Source organism: Emys orbicularis, chromosome 1 (genome assembly GCF_028017835.1).
Source record: "Emys orbicularis isolate rEmyOrb1 chromosome 1, rEmyOrb1.hap1, whole genome shotgun sequence".
Classification (NCBI taxonomy): Eukaryota; Metazoa; Chordata; order Testudines; family Emydidae; genus Emys; species Emys orbicularis.
The window spans coordinates 313,521,723-313,535,000 of record NC_088683.1 but is presented as its reverse complement, the minus strand read 5'-3'; the positions used below and the strand labels follow the sequence as shown (position 1 = coordinate 313,535,000).

At 43.1% G+C, this 13,278-nt stretch overlaps 1 protein-coding gene across 1 annotated transcript in view; it reads left to right on the top strand.

Annotated features, from left to right (window-relative positions):
• The window catches only part of NEK5 (NIMA related kinase 5), a 47,027-nt gene that overhangs the window by 17,984 nt on the left and 15,765 nt on the right, over positions 1-13,278 (top strand). The window contains exons 7-11 of the mRNA XM_065423547.1: positions 57-111; positions 1,107-1,307; positions 2,935-3,013; positions 9,408-9,544; positions 12,030-12,223. Of these exons, the coding sequence (XP_065279619.1) occupies positions 57-111; positions 1,107-1,307; positions 2,935-3,013; positions 9,408-9,544; positions 12,030-12,223 (666 nt within the window). The remainder of the gene's footprint in view (positions 1-56; positions 112-1,106; positions 1,308-2,934; positions 3,014-9,407; positions 9,545-12,029; positions 12,224-13,278) is intronic.

Here is a 13,278-nt window from a genome sequence, read left to right as displayed (position 1 = left end):
TACTTATGAAAATGTTAGAGGCGTTCTCCTGACATTTGAATGGCTTTCATCCACAGAGATATTTGGTCTCTTGGCTGTGTCCTCTATGAGCTGTGCACTTTAAAGCACCCGGTAAGTATATTCACAATCTGACTAATATCATATTATTTCAAAAAAAGATTGAACAGGGCAGAAAATTGTTGCAATGAGAGTATTTCAAAGACAGCTGCTGGAAGGAAACATTTGCAATTTAATGGAGTTCCTCAATTCTTTCACTTTAATTTCTCACATGAAGTCTGTTTTGGACATATTGAAACAAAGTGAAGTGTACACACAGACACAGACAAACACTGTATTCTTCCACATAGCACTACTATTTTTATTTCCTAGAGGATCCCAAGGCATTTTACTAACTTTTATGTATAAGAATCAACCACCATTAAAATCCATCTGTCTTTGGAATGGAACATGGCTACTGTTTAACAGTGCACAGTGACACTGTGTAAGTGACAGGAAATGAAGAAGAATATCTTGTCCAAATGAAACTGCAGTGGGAATTTACGTATGAAGATATACTAAAGGAAGAACTAAAGCCAAACTTCAAACTTGGGTGCTTAAATATGGCTTTAGGTGCCTAACTTTAGATGCCCAAGTTTGAAAATATTGATCTAATTTATTGCAGATTTTGAAATCTAAATTAGTGTAGAGTCCTTGGAAACATTTTCCAAAAACTTTGATTTGATATGGAAGCATTTTAATGCAAGAAGAAACTAGACACAACGTATTACAGCCAGGAGCATTCCTTTGATTGGTGCTCCGCTCTTGAGCTTTGTGTGGAATAGAGAGTAGAGTAGAGGCTGATCAGAGTGACTGGAGAGGACCAGCTTTGTGGAAGCAGCAGAAGCTAAGTTCCCACTCTGCCTATAAAACCATGGAGATGTCACACAGAGCAGTATTGATTGAGGGGGCAGAAAGGCTGGCATGGGAATGGAACTGAGAAAAGTGCCAGGTACCCGCCCTTCTTGCTGCCGTGATCTTGCTTAGTGATTTTAAATGGCAGTGTGCAGTCGTTACCTCCTATATCAAATGGCAGTAATTATTATTGTTTGATATATTTTATTGTTCAGTTTGAAGGCAACAGTTTACACCAGCTGGTGCTGAAGATCTGCAGAGGACATTTTATCCCAGTGTCTCCAAAGTATTCCTATGACCTGAGGATTTTAATTTCCCAGCTGTTTAAAATATCTCCAAGAGATCGACCATCTATCAATTCAATATTAAAGAAGTCCTTCTTGGAGAAGCGCATCACCAACTACTTGCCCCCTGAGGTGAGTTTCTTGTGCTGCTGCCTGCACTTTGACGCATCCTTATTCTTTTTTTGATTAGTCTACAAGTTTGGTTGATAAAGGTAATAGTATTGACATAATATGCTTAGACTTCTGCAAGGCATTTGACTTGGTACCGCATGACATCTTGATTAAAAAACTACACATTAAATGAATTAAAAGCTAGCTAACTGATAGGTTTCAAAATGTAATTGTAAATGGGGAATCATCAGAAAATGGGTGTTTCTAGTGGGGTGAGTCCCATAGAGATTGGTTCTTGGCCCTGTTAAACATTTTTATTAATGACTTGAAAGAAAACACAAAATCGTCACTGATAAAGTTTGCAGATGACACAAAAATTGGGGGGGTGTGGTAAAAAAAGCAGAGGACAGATCACTGATGCAGAGCAATCTAGATCGCTGGTAAGCGGGACACAAACACACAGTATGCATTTTAATATCGCTAAATGTAAAAGTATACATCTAGGAACAAAGAAATAGCCTGTACTTACACCATGGGAAATTCTATCATGGGAAACAATGACCTTGAAAAAGATTTGGGGGTTGTGGTGGATAATCAGCTGAATACTGAGCTCCCAGTGTGATGCTGTGGCCAAAAGGTCTAAGGCCATCATTGGATGTATAAACAGAGGAATCTTGAATAGAAGTAGAGAGGTTATTTTACCTCTGTATTTGGCACCTCTAATGGAATACTGTGTCCAGTTCTGGTGCCCACAGTTCAAGAAGGATGTTGATAAATCGGAAAGGGTTCAGAGAAGAGCCATGAGAATGATCAAAGGCCTAGAAAACCTGCCTGATAGTGATATAGCTCCATGAGTCTGTCTATTTTGCTTAACAAAGAGAAGGTCATGGGAAACAAATATTTAATAATGGGTTCTTCAATCTAGCAGAGAAAGGCATAGCACAATTCAGTGGCTGGATGTTGAAGTGAGACAAATTCTGATGGGAAATAAGGTGTAAATTTGTTAACAGCAGAGTAATTAACCATTGGAACAACTTACACAGGGTCATGGTGGATTCTCCATCACTGACAATTTTTAAATTGATTGGTTGCTTTTCTAAAAGATATGCTCTAGGATAGGAGTTCTCAACCTTTTTCTTGCTAAGTCCCGCCCCCCCCCCCCCCCCCCCAACATGCTATAAAAACTCCACGGCCCACCTGTGCCACAACAACTGGTTTTCTGCATATAAAAGCCTGGACCAGCATTAGGGGGTAGCAAGCAGGGCAACTGCCTGGGGCCCCATACCACAAGAGCCCCCTGTGAAGATAAGTTGCTCAGGCTTCAGCTTCAACCTCAGGTGTCAGGGCTCAGGGCCCTGAGCTTCAGCCCCATGCAGTGGGACTTTGGCTTTCTGCCCTGGGCCCCAGTGAGTTTAATGCTGGCCTTGCTTGGCGGCCCCCCTGAAACCTGCTTGCAATCCCCCAGGGGGCCCCGGACCCCTGCTTGAGAACCACTGCTCTAGGAGTTATTTTGGGGAAGTTCTGTGGCCTATGTTATACAGAAGATCGGACTAGATGATCACAAATAGTACCTTCTGGCCTTGAAATCTATGAATCTATTAAACAAGATGCAGCACAGACAGTTGTAACAGATACTTTTTGCTTATAGGTAATGCAGGAAGAATTCAGCCACACTGTTATACATAAAAAAAGACCAGCAGCACAGTCTGTAGCCAAGTTGGTGCAGGGTAAGTCTTGTTTTATGACAGAATAATAATAAAATACATACGTTATTATTAATTAATGTTGGTTCTAAACTAATCTTGGTACTATCCAGAAGTGAAGATGTGTGATAATTACTGGATGGACTTACCTTTGTCAGCAGTTTTTAATGTGACTTGCAAATCAAGGGTTTGATTTAGCATCGCTAATGTAGGGGCGGAGAACTTCACCAGCATAGGCACTCCACCCTGGAGGGAGGACAAGCATTGTTTACATCACTGCCCTATCCAGGTATTCCACCAGCGAAAGGCAACTTCCATTGAAATCCAGGTCACCATAAAAGCTCAGCTAGTGGAAGCTGCCATGGGGATGTGCTGAACCCATGGTTTAAAATAACTTTTGTGGTTAAACTTAATATAATTTACAAAACCGAGGGACTGCTATAACTTGCAGCTACCTATAGTTCAAGGCCATTGTTGGAACAAGTGTCTTTGCTTGGCTCTGCCAAGGTACCCCAGTCCTATCCTGCAAAACATATGCTATTGCAGTGCTGCACTTTTCTGGGGCACAGACCACTATTTGTTTTACGTTACACAGTGATTTTGTCATACGAACAAATGCCCTTTAAGGAGCACCCCTTCCTCACCACCCACAAGAAAAGTCAATAATAATAATTATTTAAAAAACCAAACATACCTTTGGACTATTAAGTGCACGTGCCTAAACTAACTGAACACAAACACTTATTGCTGTAATCCTTGTTCTTCCTCAACTCATCCATTGCATCTATCATTAGATTTTAAGCTTATCTGGGCTGGGTCATTGTGTTGCTATGTATTGTGCAAAGAACTGAGCACACGTTTATGTGCTGTAAAAATAAATAATAATAATCTCATTTGTACTTGTGGCACAAATACAATTTAAATCAGAGCTGAAAGTCATAGACATCTCAATAGTAACATGACAGGTAATTGTATTATTTTGTCAGCTGACAGCATTTTGCAAAATAACATAATAAATTAGATCAAAATGTGAAAGACAACAATGTTGGATTTGTAATTGACACCCACTGGTAAGTCAGGTATACATACCCGATCTGTGTTCTGTATTCTTCAGTATACAGTGGAGTCACATCATAGGCGCATTTAACTTACGCGATTTTAACTATACGCGCTCGGCAAAAAAAAAAAGAAGAAGAGAAAAACAACAATTTAAATACTGTACCTGTAGTGCGGGCGATTCCGCCCGCCATTCCACTCAATGAGCGTTTGACTATACGCGATTTTTGCCTTACGCGCTGACTTCAGAACCAAACCCCCGTGTAAGATGCGACTCCCCTGTATCACAAAAACTCCACAATGTTGCTTATAGAAGAACAGAAGTTAGTTAAAACAAATTTGCAGACATAGATATGGTTGGTTCCTTTTTCATTTGTTTTTTAACTTCTAGGAATTGTGGGTAACATTTTCAGATGTTCCAGAGTGACTTAGGAGCCAAGTCCCATGTTCCAATGGGACTTAGGCACTGAGGAGCATACGTATCACTGACTTTCAATTAGATTGATGCTCCTTGGTGCCTAAGTTATTTTTGAAAAAAGGGACTTGGCTCCTAAGTCACAGAAGCACTTTTGAAAATTTTATCCATAAGCTTGGGTCCTAGCTGCAATAAATCCCCCAGTCATGATACTCTTTGCAGTTGACAGTTTGTACTCAGGAGAAACTTAGGACTATACTAACAGTCTACTTCCTTCTCACAAGGGCATCACCTCTATTCATTAGTGTTGAGGTCTTTGCAATGGCACTGACTGTGAGACTCAAATTGGAGTGGCTTACAGCCCTCCTCATTTACCCGGGGCATGGATAAATTGAATTTCTCATTTTGCAGCTCTTTTTTCTTACAGTTCTGAAGAACTATGGTGAAGTGTTGTCTGATGGTTAGAGGACATGACTGAGGGCCAGATTTACAAAGGTATTTGGGGGATCTACCGGTGCAGCTAGGCACCTAGTGGGATTTACAGAAGTGCCTAAGCAGGTTAGGGGGCTAACTGCATTGAAATCTGGCCCTGGACCTCAAAGCTACTACGTTCTATTCTTGAGTCTAGCACTGAATCTCTGTGTAACCTTGAACAAATCTCTCTGTGCTTCAGTTTACTTATCTGTAAAATGAGTGAAAGGATACCTACCTCACAAGAGTGTTCTGAATCTTAATTAATTAATGCTTTCAAAAAGCTTTGGACTCTTTGGATGTAAGGCATGAGGTGAGGTGTATAGTATTATTAATCTAGTTAAGGTGGAATATAAAGGCCTGGTCCACACTACAAAGTTTTGTTGACAAAAGTGATGTCAACACTCAAAAATCGGCATAATAGAAATCGGTCAGTCATGTTCACACTCGCTCCCTCTGTCGGACACAATTGGGACACTATCATTTACAGTGTGAGCAATGCACTGTGGGTACCAATCCCACAGTCCAGCTCGACACCTTCTGTCGCTAGGTGTTGTGGGAAGGTGGAGTGGATCGCAGTGCATCTTGGGACCGGGCTCAATGTCCTGTAATACATTGCTTTTTGTCCCAGCATTCATGGGCTTCCGGCTTTATTTCACGTCATTTTTTAATGGCCCTTCTTTGCTGTGAACCTTGGAATCTTTGTGAGAAGGGATGGATCCTGCACTGCTTTCCTATGCTCGGATAACTATCATTAAGACATCGTGGATGGCAGTGCAGTTAATCGCAAAGTTCCTAACTGAAGAAGGCTTCCAGTTGCCTGACATGCTGTGTGATATGGATAGGAGCAACTTTAGATTGCTTTTGGCATTCACAGAACAGCTGTAGAGGGCGGACCGTCACTTTTGGCTTAGGGAAACAAGCACTGAATGGTGGGATTGTATCATGCAGGTGTGGGATGAATAGTAGTGGCTACAGAACTTTCGGATGAGGAAAGCCACCTAACTGTGTGCGGAGCTCGCTCCAGCACTGCGGCGCAAGGACACCAGAATAAGAGCTGCCCTATCGGTAGAGAAGCGTGTGGAAATTGCTGTGTGGAAGCTGGCGACTCCAGACTGCTATCAGTCGGTCGTAAATCAATTTGGAGTCAGGAAGTCGACCGTTGGTTAATGCAGGTGTGCAGGGCAATTAATCGCCTCCTGCTACGAAGGACCGTAATTCTGGGAAATGTGCGTGAAATAGTGGACGGCTTTGCAGAAATAGGTTTCCCTAACTGTGGAGGGGCGATAGATGGCACCAGACCACATTGGATGGAGTACATCAGAAGGAAGGGGTACTTCTCCATGGTGTTGCAGGCGCTTGTGGATCACCGTGGGCGTTTCACTGACATCAACGCGGGGTGGTCCAGGAAGGTGCATGATGCGCAAATCTTCAGGAGCATGGGCCTGTATAGACAGCTACAAGCGGGGACTTTCTTTCCAGACCAGAAGATTACAGTGAGGGATGTTGAAATGCCCATAGTGATCCTGGGAGACCCGGCATACCTCTTACAGCCGTAGCTCATGAAACTATACAAGGGAAACCTGGACAGCAGTAAGGAGCGGGTCAACAACAGGCTGAGTAGGTGCTGGATGACCGTGGAATGTGCCTTTGGCAGATTAAAGATGCGCTGGCAATGCCTTTATGGCAGGTTAGACCTTAATGAGGATAATATTCCCATGGTCATAGCCGCATGTTGTACATTGCATAATCTTTGTGAAGCTAAGGGTGAAAGGTTTACTCAGGAGTGGAGTGTTGAGGCAGACTGCTTGGCTGCTGATTTTGAGCAGCCAGATACCAGGGCTATCAGAGGAGCCCAGAGGGGGGAAGTTCGAATCAGGGAGGTTTTGAGGCAACACTTTTTGAAAATGAGAACCAGTAACGTATATCTCTGTGATTGGTGCTGCAATGTTACATTACACGTAATTTTCCTAGGAAGCAATGGTGACATTTGGGGCCTCACATTCCAGTAAGCAAATGATTAAACTGCCTGTGCATGTATTGGTAGTGCCTGCTATCTCAGTTTGTAGAAAACAAATAAAGATGAGTTACCTTTTCTTTTCAAAAACTTTTCTTTTATTTCACAAGAAACAACACACACACACACACACACACACACACACACACACACACACACACACACACACACACACACACACACACACACACACACACACACACACACACACACAAAGATGCTTGGTGGGAAAGGAGGTACCAGGGAAGGGCAGACTTTCAGAGCTATGTGTAGGTCCAGCTATAATTATGAAAGTTGTCCAAGGGGGTGGAGTGAAAGGGAAACTGAGAAGTCACGGAAAGCGGAAAGAACTTCTGCGGGCGGAGGTGGGGGGGCATGGAAAAGAGCTCTGAATGTGCTGCAGGGGAGGGCGAGCATGGATCTGCTTAATCTGCAGCATTATTAAGGACTTCAGTATCTGTGTTTGCTCCTCCATGACTTTAATCATCCGCTCAGTTGCATCCTTAACAAATTCCTGATTCTCTTTTCTGTCCTGCCTTTCGGCTTCCCTCCACTCCTTGCGTTCTCTTTTCTCTGCATTGGAGCACTGCAGTACCTCCCAGAACATGTCTTCTTTGCTCCGTCTTGAGCACTTATCTGGCGGAGGCGCTCAGCCAGTGTGTGTGGGGTGTTCCTGAAGGCCACATCTGCTAAAGCAGAAGGAACAATGCACAGAAGCATGATTGTTAAATTCATGCACAACATTGAAATATTTCAGTTAAATACACCTTTTGTAACATAACAATCACTTTCTCACTGACTCTTGGCAAGCACACATCTCTGTGAACACCCAGAGCATTGTGAGTGTTGGCTGGGGGGTGGTGCTCTACGTGGGGAAAAGAGCACTCACTCTGCAAGGGTTATGGTGCAGCCGACTAGGAAAAAAATCTAAAATTCTCCCACACTTTTCCACAGGTGGGGGTCATTGTAGCAGACATCTCACTGCTAAGGGTAAGCAGGGAAATGAGGGTACATCTACTCCATGCTTGTGGCTTCTGCCCTGGTCCCTATGCTACTCGCCTGTGTGCTGCGTTGGTCCTTGCACAAGTGATTGCCAAGTGGCGCTGGAAAGTTTCCTACAATGGGGGAAGGAACAAAGCAGCTCTGCCAAGGAACCTTAGGCAGAGGATTACCAAGTACCTCCAGGAAACAAACTTTCCTGGAGATCTCTCTGGAGGATTCCTGTGAGATCTCAGCATGGATCAACACCTTGTTCCACCGTACTGATTAGCTACACAGGGAAATGTCCAGCACACAGAAACACAGCCAACCTCCCACATTTCTATACCTCCACACTACACAAACCACAGCCACTTACCAACCGTCTCCTCTCCTGCTTCTTGCTCACTGGAGAGCAACTGCTGAGAATGGCTGGACACCTCTAGAGTGGTGAACAGTTCCTGGCTGCCTGCCCCCACCAGGCGACCCTGCCGGGAGCTGCACATCGTCATCTAACCACCTCTTTATCAATGACTTCATCCTCCGGGTTAGGTCCTCTTTCCACTGCCTCCAGGCCCACCACAGTGTCCAAGGGGCTCTTGGTGGCGTAGGTGGGGTCGCCACTGAGGATAGCATCCAGCTCCTTAATAGAACCAGCAGGTCTTAGGTACAGCACTGGAGTGACAGTTTGCCTCCCTTGCCTTATGGTATGCCTGCCCCAGCTCCTTTATCTTCACTCTGCACTGCAGCGTGTCCCAATCATAGCCCTTTTCGCTCAAGCCTCGAGCAATCTGCCTGTAGGTATCCAAATTCTTATGGCTCAAGCGCAGCTGGGACTGCACTGCCTCCTCTCCCCATATACTGAGAAGATCATAGAATCATAGGACTGGAAGGGACTTTGAGAGGTCATCTAGTCTAGTCTCCTGCACTCATGGCAGGACTAAGTATAAGATCCAGCAGCTCCGCAGTGGTCCAAGCAGGAGAGTGTTTGTTGCGATAACCTGCCATGGTCACCTGAGAAGATGTGATGAGACCTCTCCATGCCGAGCAAACAGGAAATGGAATTTCAAAAATTCCCGGGGCTTCTAAGGGGGAGGGGTGGATGGTTGTTTACCTGGCTACAGGGCAATGGAGTTCAAACTGCATTGTGGGACATCTCCTGGAGGCCAAATAAAGCGATAAAATCAAGTGTGGTGTCTACACTGGCACTTTGTCGACAAAAATTTTGAGCCTTATGTCTCTTGGGGTGGTTTTATTTTGTCACCAAAACAGGGCATTTTTGCTGCCAAAAGTTGCATCGCAATGTACACATTCACTGTTTTGTCGACAAAACTTTGTAGTGTAGACAAGGCCAAAGGGATATTTATTAGACTGTTCAGTGTGTATTAAACATATGCACTTTATTACAGTTTATAATTATTATGTAATAAGAACAATAGGAATAATTACCATTACAATTATATTTTTTATTGTTAAATAAGTTCCTAAACTTCAAAAAGTGAGAGTCCAGGACCATCGTCCTCCAAGATCCAGGATGGTGGCACCTGTCAAGAAACAGGAATTATTACATAGTAATGAATGGAAACCTCCTTCAAGAGTCCAGCAGCCTATTGTCCAGGTACTGGTCCTACAAGACTTACAGAGCTTTACTCCTTTCTGAAATGTAGTCAGGTTGAGATGGAAGAAATCTCCTTTTTAAAGACTGTTTTGGATTATTGGCAGGAGTGCATTTCAAAGTATTTGGCAATGGAGGCAATCAAACTGAGTCTGTTCCCATTTGAAGGATATAAAGCTTAATTCTGCTCTCAGTTATACTGGTGTAAATCCAGAGCAATTCAATGGACATAGCGAAGTTGCTCCAGGTTTGCACTGACATAACTGAGAGCAGAATTTGGAGCACAGTGTTTTTCTTATTTAGGCAAAGTTACAATATAATACAATATATAAAGTTATAATACAATAAGATTACCTACCAAATTCATGGTAATGAAAAACGCGTCACGGACCCTGAAATCTGGTCTCCCACTGTGAAATCTGGTCTTCTGTGTGCTTTTACCCTATACTATACAGATTTAATAGGGGAGATCAGTGTTTATCAAATTGGAGGTTCTGAACCAAAAGGGAGTTGCAGGGGGGTTGCAATGTTATTTAAGGGGGGATGCAGTATGGCCACCCTTACTTCTCCACTGCCTTCAGAGCTGGGTGGCTGGAGAGTGGTGGCTGCTGACTGAGGGACCAGCTCTACAGGCGGCAGCACAGAAGTAAGGGTGGCAATAGCATACCATGCCATCCTTACTTCTGCACTGCTGTTGGTGGCAGCTCTGCCTTCAGAGCTGGGCTTCCAGCCAGCAGCTGCCGCTCTCCAACTGCCCAGCTCTGAAGGCAGCGCCGCCGCTAGCAGCAGTGCAGAAGTAAGGGTAGCATTACCGCAGGGCCCCCCCCCCAATAACCTTTGCGATCCCCCCACAACTCCTTTTTGGGTCAGGACCCCTACAATTACAACACCGTGAATTTTCAGATTTAAATAGCTGAAATCATGAAACTTACGATTTTTAAAATCCTATGACTGTGAAATTGGTAGGGCCCTAAATATAATGTTAACATATTATGTAACTATATAATACATTATTAACCTGATCCTGAATTAGTAACACTCAAACAACCTGGCTAAATAGTCTGGCTTGCCAGTTGAGGAGCCCTCCTCTTCTGAGTACGCTAGAAAAAGTGACCAATTTCTAAGTACAGTACCTATCCTCTTTCTGGCACTTCTCTTGTGTACGTACTTGTGTTTTTCCGCTACAAGAACAATCCATATTTTACCATTCCACAATTCCATAGAAGAAGGGGATGTGTGTCACATTTTTCCAATAAAGTTCAATACAAAGTCTAACTGCTAATAATAATAATAAAAAAATGCATTGTTTACAATGAAGCTCCTTTACCAGAGCATTAAGTAAGCCTGTCAAGGGATCTCTAGGAAGCTGATGTTTTGTCATGAGATTAATCTTTTTAAATAATTTTTTCCCAAAACTGTCTAATTCCTGGACAAAAGCACTACAAGTGCAAATATGTTTCCCTTTCCCTGCCGCCTCCCTATTAGCAAAAATATGATGGATCTAAACTGGAGTCATATGCCATTTATACAGTAATTTATATATTTTTTAAAGTCTTTGAGCTATACAAATTGAAGATGTATATCCCCTTTCTCAATTTCTTTGTCCAAATCCCTCTCCCTCTTTTCATCTGGGTTGTTTTCTTATCAGCATCTTTTTCTATCAAAATTGTATATATCTGAAAAATTAAACCTTTTGTTCCACCTTGCTCCTGGGTAACTCCTGAAATGTAGTTAAAGGTGTAGATAGAGCTGCCTCATATCCAACTTTCATAATAAAATGTGTCATAATAAGTCATCCCTGGAATTCATTCAGGGCTTCAGAGCAATGTGAATAAAATTTATTACAATGGCTCTAATGTATCTAGTTTATAGGCACAAAGAACTGTTGGCTGACTCACAATGAGGAGAGCCCCTTAATGAGGAGAGTTGAAGAATGGGTAGACAGGAAAGGACTGCAGTAAGAAAAATGTGCCTCTGGAAGCCAGTAAGCTTCTAGATGAGGTGTGAAAAGGTATGGGGAAGTTGTCCTGGGTATAGTGTAGACAGTTAGGGTAGGTCTATACTTACCTCCGGGTCCGGCGGTAAGCAATCGATCTTCTGGGATCGATTTATCGCGTCTTGTCTAGACGCGATAAATCGATCCCGGATCGATCCCGGAAGTGCTCGCCGTCGACACCGGTACTCCAGCTCGGCGAGAGGAGTACACGGCATCGACGGGGGAGCCTGCCTGCTGCGTCTGGACCCGCGGTAAGTTCGAACTAAGGTACTTCGACTGTAGCTGAAGTTGCGTACCTTAGTTCGAAGTGGGGGGTTAGTGTGGACCAGGCCTTAGTATTATCACCTAACTGAGAATGGGGAGTGGGAATGGAACTTGCCTTAAAAATGTGACAAGTGCAGAGGATAAAAACTAGCATCCAGCTTATCATGTCTTGGTTAAGAATGATCATTCATTACCTTTGAAATTTCGTCCTGTTATATGTATTTTCAGCATTGGCGCTCCAGATTTAAGATGGCAGAAAGGCCAGAAGCTGCCAGAGTACATGGACATTATGGTCATTACTATGATAAACTTGACAACTTGCAGAAGAGACTTTATGTACAAGATGACCTTTCTCACATCAACCAAAGAGTCGAGGAGTATTATAAACAGAAAGGACAAGTTGCACCACCCTCACCTGAGTGGTAAGCCTTTCCCTCAATTTAATTACTGAAGAATCACCAATATCTTGACTCCTCAAATTTTTTGATCATGTAGCAATGTTGAGCTGTAGAAGCAGAGTCACTCATTCCGTGTGATTCCTTTCCTGCTCAGGTTTTGATGTGGTTCTTGTATTACATATGATTCAACAAGAAAAAATGAAATGCCCATTTCTATCTACCCAATTCAACCTAAAGATTCACTTCTGAATGTATTTTCATGACATTTGAAACTGTTCATTGTAGAAACTTGTCCTAGATCTCCATGCAGCTCCCAGTCCAAATATTGTGGGAGAAATAAAACTACCCTGATCTGGACATGTGGTTTTTAAGAGCCAAAGGCTGTTCTTCCCCTCTCTCCTGCCACCCCAACCTCAAATGCTCAGAAGGCTCTAAACACAGCAGGACCAATACGGTTCTCCAGCCTGGAGATTAGGGCTAGGGTAGGCCACAGAGAGATTTCCTCCTGCAGACTTATACTATAGCTTCCGTAGAAAGGTTCCTTTCTCCTGTAAGTTTATAAACTTCACAGCCTTCCTCATTCAGGCGCCACAATTGGAAGCGTTCTCCTATTTCTGAGGCTGCCTGTCCATTAGTCACAAATGGATGGGTTCAAGAAGCATTGCATAAGGCAGACCAGGTTAAGGATTCAGGGATGCCAGATTTAAATGGTGACTTGTTTGGGAAGCTTCAGTTAAGGTAGGCTGGGTCATAAGGTTTTGGTCAAGGAAGGCAGGGTTGGGGATATCTCAGTTAAGGATGACTGAATTTAGGATACCTGGCTTAAGGATGGCTAAATTCAGGATGTTAAGGACAAACTAAGTTGAGTTTGGTTCTTTGAATGACAGTAGCATTCAGAAGGCATGATGCCAAATAACTGAGGACCAAGGAACTTACAAGTGACTGCTGATTGTTTTGCAACTAAAAAAAGAGAAAAAGAAATTCTATGAAAAACCCCTGCTAATACAAAGTGAGGGTGTTACAGGCACACAGAAGTTAGAAAATGCAACATTTAGGATTGAACATGCAACTTTAACTCT